Source organism: Tyto alba, unplaced genomic scaffold, assembly GCF_018691265.1.
Source record: "Tyto alba isolate M040663 unplaced genomic scaffold, T.alba_DEE_v4.0 Super-Scaffold_6, whole genome shotgun sequence".
NCBI lineage: Eukaryota > Metazoa > Chordata > Aves > Strigiformes > Tytonidae > Tyto > Tyto alba.
In genome coordinates, this window is record NW_024881327.1 from 15,528,144 (window position 1) to 15,544,854 (window position 16,711).

Here is a 16,711-nt window from a genome sequence, read left to right on the forward strand (position 1 = left end):
ATCTAACCTGGAAAAAAATAAACCAAAACATAATACAATTGCAGGATCTCTGTGGGCACATATTAAGTAAGATCTAGTCAGATGAGCCCTTACAACTCCTCTTCAAGCAGTATAAGGTGTTATCAGCCCTCTTTGCACCTGTGTATTTCTGATGTGTCTCAGCTGGGAAGTTGCCCCTTCCCAGTGAGCCCCACTTTTTTGGATATCTTTTCTAGGTATGCTGATGCCTTCGCAATGCTTTGTCACAGCACGTGCTGGCTCAGTTTGATATCCCATATCAAATTAAATCAGTTCCCTATGGGCCCGCTGCTGCCCCAGCCGTACTCCCCGGCACACATGAATACAGTCAGGCTATGCACAGCCCCTTGCACACTGCATTTAAAATACTGGTTTTCCTCTCATTTAGCTATCCAGTCAGAATGTTTCATAACCCACACTTGAAATACTCTGAAAATAGATTTTATCCAAATAGACCACAAAGCAATCTTGTTTCCCTAAACAACGACCATTTTTCTGTCTCTTAATTTTCATTAAGAGCTGCTGACAAAGCTCCTGTAATTCCCCACACCACAAGGCCACAGCACTAAAACAGAATGTTTTTTCAACAGTGCCTACATTTCATATGGTTTGTTATCACATCTCTCAGTAACTGCCATGTCTGTAACACCAGCTAAATGTACTAGCTGGCCAGTTAGATCATTCCCTAATTCAGTCTTCCCCTAACTCAGCATGACTTTGTGGAAAGCCCATTGCAATACTTAGAATATTCATCTCATAATTCAACTCATAGAATATTCATCTCAGAATATTCATGGCGTTCCATTTAATAGCCATGTTGATAGGCCGAGATTCCCTCAGAGCTAAAAAAATTGAGGGTTTAAGTCACAGTTTTGTTATGATTCACAATTTGCTGATTTTATCACAGGCTAGAGAGAAACTAAGGTAAATTTGATTAGTGGAGCAAAATAAAGTAGAATTTTAGGAATTGTTTTCTTAAAATGGTGGATAATTAAGTATACTTTAAAAACAAGTTGAAAGCAACATGCAAAAATGCTTCAAACTTACCAGGATTTGGGAGGAACTGGTTGATTAAAAGAAGAGATAGAACTGGTGACTTATTATGCTCTTATTTTCCATATTAAGTTGTGACTAAGGAGAATATATAAGGGATGAAAGCAAGAGATCAAAAATGATTGGGCAAAGAACTTCGGCCCATTAGAGACTGTTGCTACACAAAGAGACAGAAAGATTCATTTGTCTGCTCAGGTCAGGTTGGCAGCAGCCTCGGCTGATGGACAAGCAAGTAGTTACATTTGCATAGTTTTCAGCAAATTTAGATGCAGTGATCCCTTTGATAAGAGCACCTCACTGTACTCTTATGTGGGAGTAGCCAAAATCTACTCAGCAATTGCTCCCACACACAAACCCCTCCCATTTGCCATGCTTGCTAGCAATAAACTCAGCCAAAAGAGTGTAAGTGACCTGTGATGGAGCACCCTTGTGTCTGGAGAACACATGCAGAACTAAAAGGTGCTCAGACATGACACTGGGCTGAATAAAGGGATGATGGTGGTGGTGGTAAGATCCAAAAAGAAAAAAAAAAAAAAAACAACCAAACAAAACAAAAACAACAAACAAACACAGGACTAAAAGTAGATAACAAGGTGAGAAGAAATCAGAACTGGGAGAAAAATAACAGGACAGGAAGATGAGAGGAGAAGGGCAGGAAGGCCCAGAGACAGTAAGACAATAAGGGTGTCAGGGAAAAATAAAAAGGAATTAAGAAGAGCTCAAAAAACATTTGACCTATGGCCACAAGGCCAAAATGAAAAAACCTGTAACTGCTGGGTTGTTTTGTGTGGGTTTTTTTTTTCAGGTTCACAGAATTTCCCTTTATTGTCTTTTCTGGCTTAGATTTAAACGGTACATTTGTTGTAAAATTAAAGCAACAGTATAATCATTTGTATCTCGTCTTCAGACATGATTTCAAAATGAAAGAACTGAAACACTGAACTTCCTTTTTTAAAATTCAGAAGGTGTCCCTGAATTTAGCCAGGACTGACCAACAGCCAGTTGTCTTCAAACTGCAGCTTTAGAGGTCTGAGCTTGGAGCTCTCATAATTTTTTCCTCTCTCTCTCACATTATTTTTACCTTTACACTGGGAAGACTGAGATAAGCAGGCTTTGACCTTGTGTTAATTAGGTGCCTGCTATTGATATAATCAAGACAGAAAAAAAGCAGAAATTAATGTGTGATATTACATCAGTAGTTCTGTTTATACATTACAGAATACTACAGGGCACAAGCCACTAAGTTTAAAACACCACATGAAACAGCTAATACAAAAGTGAATGCCAATAAGTCAAAACAAAAACATTTTTAGAGATTAATAGATTGTTCAAAATATACATTGATTCTGTTCAGTACATGAATTGCTGAATTTCAGTGCTGTCTGCTTTGGCATCAGTATGTGATTTTTAAAAGAAATTATTTTTATGGAAAAGTAACTATCATTACAGAAATAGTGAGTGAAATGGTCTCATTTTTTTCATTTGATCTTGCAGTAGGTAGACAGGACCATAAATTCATATTAAAATCCCTTCATTCAGATGAGCACTGCTTAGGCCACAGCTGAAGTACGTGGTCCAGCTTTGGAAGGGTGTTGAGAAGGGTGTGGATGCCTGGAGCAGGAAGGTTAATGGAGAACCATAAAAATCATCAGGATTCTTGAAAAAAATGACCTCTCAGGAAGGATTGCAAAAATTGTATTTGTTTAGCCCAGAGAAGGAAAGAGCAATGGAATGCATGATAATGTCACTCAAGTAGGTGAGGGGCTGCAACAAAGGAATAAACTTCTCATTACGTCCACTGAGGATGAAACTAGAGGTAATGGACAAGGGAAATTTGGACTAGAAACTTTACAGGATTTTGGTGCCTGTGTCAAACTGATGGTGTAACAGCCAGAAGCTAGTGTTTGAACCATTTTCCTGATGACGACGTAAGATATTCCCACTCAAAACCAAAGCAATATCTAAAAGGCTGTAGCTGGGAGCAATAACCAAAAAAGTGTCCTGAGGAAACCTGCACATGTTAATTCCCTGCTTCAAGGCTATAAAACAGAATCTACAGGTGGTTATACTATGTTTGTTTATGGTATATTATGTTATATTATGGTTGTTTGTGTGACCCTGTGCCTTTGAAATTATACACAGGTCATGGAGAAGTCAAAGTTGCTTTCTTGCTTTCTGTCTTTCCACACCATCAGAAATAAATATTGATCTTTTTCCAGGAATAAAATGATAATTCTGCCAGCCCCCATGACCGTGATAGAGCCTCCTGTAACAGCTGCTCCAGCAGTATCCGTGGGAAGACTTCGTCTGATGTTTTGTCCTTTCTGGAGAGTTATAGCTGTCCTTGTGAGAAAAGCTGGTTCTAATATTCTCAGAGTTCCCAATAAATAGCTGCTGCCTGACAATGTGTACAACCTGTTTACTCTTACCTTGGAGCTCTATTGACCATAATGTTTTCTCTTTCATTTTCATTTATTGCTGCTTCGTCTCTTCTTTCTCTTATATGATCTTTCCCCAGGCCCAGTGTAGTTCTTACACATTTGTTATTTCTGCTTTCACTCCTCACCCATCTTTCTTTCTCAGTTCATGACCTTCAACCCTAAACCTTGAGATAAATTTCTTTTTTTCTTTTGGAATTTTTGTGTAAATATTCACACATCCTCCAAAGAAAAAAAAAAAAGTGGTTTGCCTAGATGAGCAGTTCATCTCTCTTCAACCAGTCATTGCACAAACACTGCTCCCATGTGCATAGAGAAAAACCAAGTCCTAGGCAATGCTCAAACCCTACTCAAGCCCTCCAAACAGAACTCGAGTGCACCTGAATACATTCATTTAGGGATCAGGTTTAATGTTCAATTCCTTAGGTAGAAATAGGCCTTCTATTGAGGTTTAGCATTTAGGTGCTCTTGGATTTTCCTACCTCTGTAATGTTTTGCAGAGGCCCAGGTTGCATTTCCAGCTGAGAAGGAGAAGGTAGAGTGCTACAAGTAGTGTTTGGGAAACCCAGGCCCAGTTTTCTGCACAACTTCAGGGTAATATTCTGCCAAGATATATATAAAGATGCTTTAAAGTAGCTGCCACCGATGCTTATGGCTGGTTTGTAATGATACAGTGTTGGCCAGTTCTCCAAGGATCTACCCAAATTCCTACATGTCTGTGGCATCCACACTGCAGTACTGTGCTACCATAAATAGTGTGTGAGCTTGCCAGTTTATAGGTCTCCTGGATATATCATCACAAATAAAATAAATGGCTATGACTGCAGAGTAGAGATTACCCCATCCTCCCTGGAATGTCTATGTAGAACAATACAGTTTAATTAGTGTACATGGAGCTTCTGGAACTTAATCTGCCTCATTCAGATCAGGTTGGGTATTTCTGTGCATTTTGCCACATAGACACTCCCCGTGTGCCATTTTCCAATTGATAAAAGAGGAATAATAGTATGTTCTTATTTTCTAGAGGACTACAAACTGCAACATACAATGACACTACACTCTAGCATTAACAGCTATGCAAGAAACAGATATTTGCAGGTCAAGATCTCAACTGCATCTGCAGTTTTTACCATTTGGATCTTTCAGAATGGTAATAATATGGATACAAGCTGCAACGTCTGCATTTGCAACTGATCTCAGCTTTCTCAATGTTTTGATTTGTCTGGAGTATGTGTTCGGTGCAGAATCAACCCTCTGAAAATACTGCAGAAAAGTGTAACATAAGACAGAGCAAGGAATGGGATTAATTTTAGATAACTTATTATTTCAGTACTCCCTCTGCATTTCTGCAGTTTATTTTATTTCCACTATATGCAGCTTTTTCCCTCCCCACATTCTAATTGCACAAATAAGAGCTACCTAGAGAAACGCATTGCCAGGAAATCTGCAGGTTCAAGACAGGCACATTTCTAAGAGCAGAGGGGTTTATCTACAGTATTTCAACAAATCTTAAGAACAGTTTTCCCTGTAGTACTTTTAATTTAATCTCAAGTATTTTGTTAAGACTGAAATTGTGACATGAAACTTCCCAAAAATCAAACAACAGTGTTGAATTTTTGTCATAGGTTAGTCATTGGTTGGCTAAAAATGACCAACCCATACTATGCAAATTATTTAGAAAACCAGCAAGCACTACAAAAAATCCTAAAGGAAGCATAGATGCTTCCAGATCACAAAACCTTCCATTTGGGAATTACTGTTAGAAGAGGCTTAAGTGAAATTTTAACAATATTGTTCAAAACCATCAACTCCTTTCTTCCTATTCAAAACCTCTAAGATCACAAATACAAAGTCTACAAATTTAACATTTCAGAATTAAAAAAAAAAAAAAATTAAAAGCCTGCAGATATTCTGTTCTAAAAGAATGAATTTGATAAAAGTAATACTCTTTCTAGTACATTTAATCCTTAAGGACTCGTACTTTAAATCTTTCCTCTATAGTCCTATCAGCTAGATTTTAAATGGGAACCAAGGTTCTGATGTAATCCAGTGAATGCCTGGAGCTGATAACAGTGTGTAGTAAAGGTTGTTAAATTAAACAAAGCCATTTGCAGACGTCATTAATTTGAAGCAAACTCAAAGAAAAATACATAACCTTCATGTCTTCATATTTCTTCAGTATGCTAAAGCCATACACAAGGCATAGCATGCCACATGCATACATTCAGATGTGTTTGTAATAGCATCTGCACACAACTATTCAACACTGTGACAGCGCCTGGTGAAAGGAAAGCTGTATCCCTAATAACAGTGCCACACTGGATTACCTCCACTGCAATGTCAGCACGAGTTAGAATCACAGAGCGTTTTTCCAGCCTGGTCTCACAATGCTTTTCCACTTCTGCTAACGCTCTTAGTGCAGCCTTCTGCAACATATGCCATTTTCCTCCTCAGGATTTCCTGCACTGTAGATGTTTTACAGCAGCAACTGGAAGGACTGTGTGGACCCTGAACAAAATTACACAGGTCACAATTAAGACAAACCCCTGTGAGATGTAGTCAGATACTACATGCGATCCTAAAAACCATAAAGCAGGGAGAGAGGCCACATTCTTTGCTTCCTGATGCCAACCGGCTGGAAGCCTGTGACTCCCACTGCCCACTGTTTGCCAAGCTGCCACCTTCCTTTCAGTCATGCCTATCTCCAGCAGCAAACCAAAACCATAGTATACACATCCTACGTGTTGAGATCTTACGTTTAAGCTCAACTTTCTACTTCTCCACTGTAGCTCCTGGTCCTGGTTTGCAGGCTGGTGTCACAGGACAGGGATGACCTGCTATAAAGGTGTGGGAGGAAAATGGGCAGGAGCATGGGGAAAGACACCAAGGGAGGAAGAATCTCCTGGGCTAGAAGGGCATAGCATCCTCCCTGCACAAGGCAAAGGCACCTTAAAACAGGAGAGAGAGGATGACATTAGGGAATAAATGCAAAGCCCTGTAGTTGGGCAACAGGGACAGGGCTGCTCCTGTGGGGCCCCGGGAATGGACAGCAGCAACTGGGGCGGTGTGGGACTTGGGCTCTGCGGAGGAAATGCAGATTGGGTGGGCTGGAGGCACCCCACAGCAAGAGCTCAGGGGAGGAAGGAAAGGGTGGGGGCTGCTGCAATTTCTGCAGCCGGGAAGGGAGAGAAAGGCAGGAAATGCAGCGGTGGTGCCAAGCACTGCCCCAGTGCTCCTCCTGCTCGCCCCAGCCTGCGCCCAGCATGACCCAACAGCAAGCACTAGCAGACAGCTGCTGGGATTTACTAATTCCCAAAGCAAACGGCGCTGTTTCCACAAAACCTGCTGAAAACACCCAGCAAACAGCTCCTGCATAGGGAGCACACCACACAGAGAATTACTGAAAAAGCAGCGGCCACTGGACTGGCCTCAGCTAACATGGGGGTAGGTTGTTGAGCACTCCCCCTTCACAAAAACAGTAATGAGAAGGGTTGCATGAGTGCCCCCCCGGGTTTTATTGAGTATCTGAAACGACCCAACCACAACATGCTTTGCCTCTCTGCATGTGTGGACATTGAAATCTCGTACTTACCAGCCAGTTTCATGGTTTATTTTATTGACTCAGAAGAAATGCAAACTCCCTATCAAGAGCTTTTAATCACAAGCTTTCTCAGTGCACTTTCCGCTCCTACATGGAGCTTGGTGGATATCTTTATTCCTGTGTACTACAGAGGGATGAGCACATTGTTTGCACTCCATAAGATAATAAATGTGCTCAGCATGCTCATCAGCACTCCAGCCTGCCTTGGACAAAGGCACCAAGCTCTACATTTCTCATTATTTAAACTTGTTAAACCTATTTAATAGGTTTTAATTAAACCCTTTAAAGCTATTTAAGCCACCAGATTGTCACTCTTTGATGGTGATATATTTGTCTGTCCACGTGTAAGATAAAAGGTAGGAGTTACTGAGGGTTATTTTATAGTTTGAAAAACAAACCACCACCACCCTTGTGTTAGTCATGCTAAACCAATTTGAAAATGTCTTTAATGTTTTCTATAGAAAGAGCTTTTTACATATTGTGCGTTGCTGAGTGGAAGAAAAAAAGAGAGCCCCTTCCCCTGCAACAGGAAAGAACAGGAGCTTTGGTGTAAGTCACCCCCACCCAAAAGCAGAGAGAAAACTACATCCTTCTCTGAGTAATACTTACAAAGCTTTTTCCTCACCATGCTATTTGCAAGCCTATTTTTGTTTCCCAGGAAAGAGTGTGTTTGGGTAGGGCTGATATAAAACAGCCAGAGGGGAAGCTGAGCCCAGGTCAATCGGTAGCTCTCCTCTGCAACATGCTGCAGCAGTTAGTAAAATCATAGTTCTGCTCTATGTTTGTGATCCAAATGCATCTCCAGCAATATGACTAATTGTATAATTCAGGAAAGGGTTGCTGCAGTGTCTGCTATGATGTATTTATTTTTAGCACATCCGGGATCAGCCTAGACACCCATTTCAGCCACACCCACCCATGCCACTGTTCCTGACAAAGCTCTGAAAGCCTCTGGAGCATCAAAAACCTGTTCCTGTCAGAAAACTTCTGCGGAAACAGTGTAAATTGCTTCTATACTTCATGTAATTCCATGCTCAATTGAGTCCCTCTTCATCTTTTCCACATTGCCTAGAACAAAGGTTAAATGGTACAGAAGATCCCAAAGGGAGAGACCCAAATGGGCTTTGCAAGCCCAAAGTGGAATCCAGTCTCACTGGAGTTATGTTATATGCAAGGATGGGGGATATACTTTGAAAATATCTGATTTCTGTAACTGTCACATACAGCTGATGAAGACCTCCTTGGCTGTATCTTGTCATGATAATCGAATACTCATGTTATTTTGAATTTCTACCAATCTGATACAACTGCTAAGCTCAGATGCAAAACTGAAATGCTTTTCTCACATGCTTTATGTTGCAAAGTATTCCTGTTAAAAAACCCAAAGTTGTTACTGGGAGAGCACTTGAAGCAGAGGGTCTGCACTGAGGACCTACACTATCAATGAGCAGCAGGAGCTGCTGCGGTAGCCACGCCAGCACCCATGCTGATAACCAGCTCCCCAGTGGAACAGAACGTTATTCAGGATGCTCAGGCTTGTCAAAACCCCAGGTCCAAGTCAGTGCACTGGGAAGTCATGGTGAGCTGGGAGCTGATCATCTCATGTTGGTGGACAGCTACAGACATCACATACTTTTGTTGGCAATCAGTGTAATTTTATTCCCCATGACAGTTACAACTATTGTGAATTAGTTGTTCCATTCTTACTCAATCCCTTCTGCTCTCCAATCCCCATTTTCAATTTTTCACCTGAAAACAGTATTTTCTGCCAGTTCTTGGAAATGCAAGGTGAAAGTATTAGGGAGGAAGCAGGCAGTGCACCATAAGAAAGCAACACCAAGCCAGTCAAGATAAACTGTGCACTACTTCCCCTAAATTCAACAGCATTAAGACACACTAGCCACGTGACTCCATTAGCACAGGGAATGGCATGCAAGGGGAAATAAAGGATTCCTCTAAAGCCATCTGAACTACACAGGATAAAATGTACAGAGAACCAGAAAACAGTCCTGCATCAGGAGATTTTTGCTCCTGATACCTGTGCTGTGTCCTTCCCTTACTGTCATTGGCACATCTCGGGGATTGGGTTATTTGGCATAGCACTCTTCCTCTTATTACATGTTGGAAACTACTCTAGCAGGTTATTGCAAGTGAAGCCCAACAGTTTGCTAAATATATTTGCTGCCTTCTGACCCACAGTAAATATATTAATACACTACTATTACAAGAAAAAAACCTTCCTAAAGAGAACCTAAAGCTGCTTTACTGTAATAAATTTTCTGGGCAGCCAGCTTTTGGTGTTGGCTACAATTTTCAAGACCTATGTGTTTTGTGGCAAAGCAGAGTTAAATTCCATAGGATGTCCAGAAAGCTCCATAATTCAAAGGATTCAGTTGTTTTCAGAAAGAGATTTTAACAGTTCTGTGCAGACATGAGTAACTACAATCAAATTGCATCCTGGCCCCAAACATATCTTTCAATATGACATAGACATCTGCTTTTACGTCCCTCTGTAGGAGTCAGGAGGAAATGAGGTTTGGACAACTTGGTAGAAGTTTCAGAGAGTCAGTAATTCCTGGGAGAAAAAAAAAAAAAAAAAAAAAAAAAAAAAAGGCCCAAATTATGGCTTTTGGGGACTTTGAATGGCAGTGGAAGCATTAGCCATGTATCATGTCCAAAGCTGCCCCCCTCTACTGGATGTGACATGGGGTATTTGGGGGTGAAAACATTTGAATTTTTAATTTCTTGCTAGAGCAATCCTCAACTTTTTTGACATTTCACCTAAAAATTTCTGGTGAGATTTTTGCTTCCACAGCCCTTGAATGAGTTTGCAAACACTGATATTTACATCATCTATATTGCTGTGATATATAACCCATGCTGAGACGAGGAGGGGTAATTCATCTGTCAAAGAAAGATGATTTCAGACTGTCCTCACACTAGGATAGATAGCACCACACACATTAACATTTAGAAGGTTATCAACACTGTATTTCAAATATAAACCTAGACTCAATGTTGAGCATGTGAAGAAGTAGGAAAACTAGTAAAAAATGAAGGAATACACGGAGCTCTGATCAGTTCAAATAATTACCATGCAATGAAACATGCCTCAACAAATACATAAGGTATTCTACAGAGGAAAATAATGTGAATCCTTGGCCAGGAAGGTTAGTAAATCTCCTGGCACTGTTTTCCTCAGACTAACTAAAATCCAAAACTTTTGCCATTCTGATCAGTTGTTGCTTCAACAGCCAAACCTGTCAAGCCCAAATACAATATTAATCTCCTGCTAAAGATTATGAAAGAAGAAATCTGCAGGAACATCTCATTAATATAATCAGGGATTTAATTGATTTAACCCTAAAGTTTTGATTACATTGACACTACTCAAACCTAGTATCACACTGAGAAATCATGCCTTAAGACAAACTGAATGCACTTTTTAGAACGATTACATATCTTGTAGAAATCTTCAGACAGCAAAGCTGGTGTAGTGCTCCCATCCTGGCAAAATGTGAAATTTCATTAGAGTGATAAGACAAGGCAGAAAGGTTATAGTGGATAAATATGATGCGAAACTATGTGCCACTTGCTCTGTGGTTTCATCAACCTGAGATGCATTGCTATCTACAACAAGCAGCTAACACCTAAGAGCATGTTAGTGCCATCGGAAAAAGGAGATTAAAAATTGTTGTAAAAATACTTTATTGATTAATAGGCTAGGATTTTCACCTGTACCGAAGTCAGGCAAGCATCCACTTTCCACATAAAAGCAGTGAGAAAATCCTTGCCCTGTTACTAGTTTGAAACATAACGCTTTGGAGCATTAGCTAGTTAGTCTGGCTTGAAAGGCACTGTTGTTTAGCCTGGCTGCCAAGAAAAAAAAAATTATTTGGAATTTATTTGGACCCCTCCAGACCTGACTCTAATACATGTGTGGGTGGCATTGGAGGGCTTCCTACCCCCTTTCTATCTCTCCTGTAAGGGGACAAAACCCCAGCAGATCATACCTGCCAAGTTTTGTTCCCTTAGAGCCATTGTATCAGCAACTGATCATCAGAGCACAGCTTTCTCACGTGGGGAGGTAGGTTTGGAAGGCACAGCGTAGAGATAGCATCATATTAAATTGTGTCAAATCACTTTTCCTGTTGCAGGTAGGTCTGGCTGATACAGCGTGCCGCTGTTAGAACATCCAGGGATCCACTTTCACAAGATGAATGCCAAGGTATCGCTACTTGATAGCTCAGGTGCTGGGACAATGACGCTGGCTTGCATGGCAGGACATGGTGCAACTCAGGGTTTCGACTCTTCTGTTTAAATCTGGGACACCTATTTTTAGAGTGCTAGCTGAAACCAAAAGTAAATGTTTGTTTTCTACAGGAGCTGGGTCTTTAATTCTTGACTTGTATTTGGAAATAACAGCTGCTACACATACAAATCCAACATCATGTCTCTACAGAACTGTAAAATAAAACCATTAATGGCTCTTTCATGAGTTGTCTCAGCAAAAAATACAAACACTCCACCTCCCTTCATGAGGAACACAAGTAATAAGGATGTCTTTCCCGTGTCATTTTACTGTGGGGCCTTACTCATCTTTAGACTGTGAAGTTAGCCTGGCTACTGAATGGCACCAGTTAAAGATACTCACTTCCCGAGGATAAGAGTTTCTTAAAGATTATTTTTAATTTGTATTTTTGCAGGTTTTTCACACAGGACATAGATGTATAAACAATTGGAGACCAAATTCAAGGTCCTTTCCTATTTAGAAAAAACCCACCAAACCAAACCAAAACATAAGCCTCAGCAGATGTTTTTTTCCTAATTTGTAAAGGGGTAAAGATTAATAAGAACTCGAGGGTTTAATCCAGATAAAAGAGACAGCTAAATAAAAGAGAAAACATTCTGGTAAATTTTCAGAAGAGACAACCATTTGCTGGGCATTCTATATGGCATTATGTATTCCCAGGTTTGGAGCTGAGTGCTGCAGGCAACTTGCCCTTCAAATTCAGTTTCCATTTATTCTGGCTGCAAATCATAATCTCCTTATCAAGCAGGTATCAAGCCATCTGCTTCTATTCTCAGTAAATGCAGCAAACTAGCATTCAGGTTTGGGGCTAGAGCAAGCACTTTTCTTCTGTCCAGTAATAAATACACCTTTAAAATCCATTAGGCAAAACTGGTCCAATATGAGAAAGCTCTAATGGATGAAGGAAATGTGGCAGCAGTGGAAAAAAACAAAACAAAAAATATCTCTACAGAAACACAAACTCAATTATAGGCTACAGTAAGCTCCAGCACTACAATTTGATTTTTGAGAAAGCTAGTCTTGCAAACTGCTAGAAATGGTGGAAACACCCAAACCACTTTTTTTTTCACAACAGACAAACTCTCAAGACATTCAAAGTTTGGGTTCAGGCAAGCTAAAGGTGTGAAAAAGCAGATGGTTATCTAAAGCCTATGCACATTTCTCAAATTTTCAGAGATGAGACAATGATCCAACTGACAGTCTGTGCCTTGCTGGTCTCTCCCAGAGCACAGCCATGAATAATAACCCAGAACGAGGGGAGACCATGCTCAAAAGCTTTAATTGCTCAAAACAATTTAGTTAGTATTTAATTTTAAAAATTAATTTTTTAAAAGACTTGAAGGCTTGTGAGCTGAGGGCATGAAAGATGAAAAAGGCTATCTATCTCCTCTAGCTAGCATCGACAAGAACAGAGTTCAGTCAGTGGCAAATGTATATAATCACTACAGGAGCCCTAGTTTAATGGAACTTTTTGAAGGTATCAGCCTTGTGGCCAGGATTAATCTTCTGTGTAGTAGGATTGGGATGATGTCCCAGGCTCCACAGCATTCCCTTAATGGGGAAGGGGCTTGGGAGTTGATCTACAGTGTAATGAAACAGCTCCAAATTGCTTCAGTGGCATCCAGGCTCTCAATGCCAAGGTTTGCTTGTACCCTTCCAAAATGAAGAGCACCCTTTTTTTTTTTTTTTGTAGTGCCATCAATTTTGACAAGAGCTCTCTTGGAGAAAGGTACTGCTAGCTGTCAACAGGGGTCACTAATCAGACATTAATAAGCACACCCACTGTACTTCTAACAATGCGAGACAGTATGTTCCAGCCCCTACATTTGAGTGCATAACCTGAACGCATCCAGACCGATGCTAGGAGGAGCACAACCCCACTTTTTTCTGCTATCATTTCTGCAAGAAAGAAGCCTGGGTGCCTGAGTGGGAAGGAAGCTGTGGTGTGCTCCAGGCACTTTGTGGAGGACATCTCCTGTGCTGTGTAGCCATAGCCATGCTGTATTGCAAGGCCAAAGCACAGGAAGATGAAACTTCTAAGTACTTACATTGTAAGCGCATGCCAATTCCTCTCCCCTCATATTTCAGAAGAAAAAAACTTCATCTTTACACATTTTAAAAGTAATTACATTTTAATGAAGACTCAAGGACATTTATATTTGATTACTATCATTTGGCAATATATTCCTTGACCCATTCCAGTGCTGTCCGTTGTTTAAAGCTGGGAATGCTATGAACCATCCCAGAAAGCATTTCTATTTGAGATACATTTTGGAACAGATAAGAATACAGGGTAATATGGCAGGAGCACTGAACACCTTGAGATGAGCATAAAGGAACTCCTGCTTTAAGCATGTAATTTAGCTCTCAGAGTTGAAAAAAGCCTGAGAGGAGGGACAAGTTGTCAGGAGGCTATAGGTCTCCAAATCTGTACATAACTGAGCCTCTAGTAATTTGCTGACAGAAGGTAGATCCCACCAAAACATTAGTGACTTGTGAGGATGCAGGATCCTAAGATGAATTAGAAAATTACCAAGAAAGCATAGCCAGCATGAAATTTGGAAGCCCAGCAGGAGACTTGATACATTCTTTACTAACCAGGGTGGAAACACCCTTGTCCACTTCTGCATGACATACAAAAGATACAAAGACAAGAAGCTTGCATGTATTATGTGAAGAGGCTGCAAGCCCACACATTACTTGTCTTGGTAAACTTTGAAGACAAACTGCCCCAAAACCTGGGAGAGAGAGTATTAAAACATCAGGGGGTGATCTGACCTTCCCTAAATTTTACTGAGCCTAATTTTAAAATATTGAGTGTTTCTAAGCTACTGGAGAAATGTCTAGCTGCTGACTATAATGCTCAAAAAAGGGAGACAGCATGAGTGAGACCTGTGTCAGCCTCCTTACCGTTCATTCCTCTCTTCAGATTATAAGGTCCTGCTGGTAGAGCCCAGATGTCCAGGACACTTTGGAGATCACAAACAGTGAAGATCCAGAGACTTTGGTCCTGACTCACATAACAGACAATAAAACTGCTTCTGTCTCAACAGTTCAATGCATCGGGTAGTCTGGAAGAAGCCTGACCACTTTGCGTACATTTACTTTCACAAGGTAGAGACGTACTAGAAATTTCCTGACACATATTTTTAATTTTATAATATGAATTTACCTACAGAATTTGACTACTATGTCTACTTTGCAATAATGCATTAAAAAAAATCCCTGCTTTTACAGAACCGAAATTGTTAAGAGCAAATGTATCCTATATAAAATTTGCTTATTCACTGTCATCAGTTCTGCCCCGTTCATATCATGCAGAGGAGGGAAAATCCTTTTTAAAGAAAGGATTGTATAAAATTGACAGAATTCCTCCCACCTTTGCATGTTGCTTTCTGATAAGCTTTACGGACTGTTGTGTTAAATATGCTCCTTTTGATCCAACTCCACTTTGCTTTTCAGAAGTTGTGAAATTAAAGGTTTAACAATGACAGGAAGGCTATTTTTACTAGCAGTAGCAGACAGAGAATAAATAGTACCTCAATACAGATTCTCAGGGCTTGTACTTACTTAACATAGTTTTAAAAGCAGTTCTTTCTGTGGTACAATCTTATTTTTAATCTCCTTTATAGTTTGTTTTTTTTTTTTTTTTTTAACAGCAGCGAGCCCAAACAATGGCATAAACCACACCACAAAAGACATTTCTAGATTTTAATTCATAATCTGAGCAAAAGTTGATTAACTTTTTTTAGATATGTTAATCTAGTATTATCAATTTTTAAACTTCTGATTTATAAAACCCCTTACAGTCAATCTATAAGCATTTGTGGAAGCTTTGGTTATAAGTATTCACACCAGAAGGTCAGCAAGTAAAGGTGCAGATGAAAAGCAGATTTGACTTCAAATGTATCTTTTCACAAAGGTGATGATAGTCTCTGGCCCTCGTTACAGTTTCTCTCACACTTTCAGGTTTTACTAGTTAATTCCACTTTAAAAGCATGATCTTTCAAGCTGAAGAATAATGAAAACAGCAGTGCAGTGACCATATAAACACCACAAAGTTAGATTAAATCTGTGCATTTGAGAATAATTTTTAAAAGATATTGCACACTGACTAATATCACCCCTAGGCTTACATCCCTCATTATTTGACACTCAATAAATGTTGTAAACCCCTATATCTTTGGGGGCAAAACTAAGATAATTTCTGAGAGATACCCTTGGCCAAACTTATTGCTGGCATAGTGCCAGGGAAATCCATCAGGATAGATTTGATTTGCAAGAGCAGTATTTGCAAAATCTGACAGATATTTCAGTTCCCCTCTTAAAGCCCTCTCTACAAAAGATGCTTTATTTGAAAGAAGAAAAACAGAACAGGAAACCTTTGTAAATATACCTCTGCTTTTAACTCCTTTCAGATTGAGGAGCTTCATGACACCTAGAAAGAGAGCTGTCACAAAAATACAATGCCAGGAAAGTTTTTCACAGAACACATAATTCAGCTACCAGTTAGTACCTTCTTCTCCAACACGCAGTCTTTCAATCACTGAACTGGGGGGGGGGGGGGGGAAAACACCAAACAAAACAACCAGACAAAAACCCCCATCCAGCTACTGACAGCTAAGCTTTTGCTCACAAAACACCCCACAGATATGACAAGTCTATCCAAAAAAAGCCAAAGAACTTACCTCCTACAGTGCAAACACAGAGTACAGCTAGGAAAAAGAAGGCAATCCCCAAGAGCTTCATGCTTGGTGGTGGTGGTGCTGTCACCTCTCCCTTACACAGCTGGGCAGGGAGTGCTCTCTCACTCTGAGGCAGACCTTAATTACTCCATGGAAAAAGGTGTGTAGAGACTGTGCCTAGTCACTGCCCATTCCTGCTTATTTTGGGGACTTTGATAAAGAACAGGAGGAAACACAACATACTCCCTCTGGGAGTTCAGTACGGAGGAGATTTATTGTTTCAGTCCTTACAGGAACTCCTTTTCTTTGGCAGTGAACTGTGTTTTTGTTAATACATTATTTTGTTCTTCTTCGGCCACGAGGTCAGGAAGGCTTTTGAACAGACGCAAATCTTTCTTTAGAATATGCTATACATCACCAACCTTCATATTGTAGCCAGGGATACTTCTAAATGGAACATTTATGAGCAGTGAGGAGCCCAGGTAGTGGGAGATAATGCAGCCAGGAACAGAGGAGCAAAATAAGCAACAGGAGCCCTCACCTGGCTCTTCTGTGTGTTGTGAAAAGTGGCCTTGGTGAAAATCACAGCTGCTTCACGTTAAAG

At 40.2% G+C, this 16,711-nt stretch overlaps 1 protein-coding gene across 2 annotated transcripts in view; it reads right to left on the reverse strand.

Annotated features, from left to right (window-relative positions):
• The window catches only part of EMCN (endomucin), a 57,683-nt gene extending 41,399 nt beyond the window's left edge, over window positions 1–16,284 (reverse strand). The window contains exon 1 of one of the 2 annotated variants that reach the window (XM_042808379.1): window positions 16,111–16,284. In XM_042808379.1, the coding sequence (XP_042664313.1) occupies window positions 16,111–16,171 (61 nt within the window). In that variant the 5' untranslated portion in view covers window positions 16,172–16,284. The remainder of the gene's footprint in view (window positions 1–16,110) is intronic. The other variant, XM_042808380.1, reaches the window with a different exon arrangement.
• Window positions 16,285–16,711: the final 427 nt, after the last annotated feature.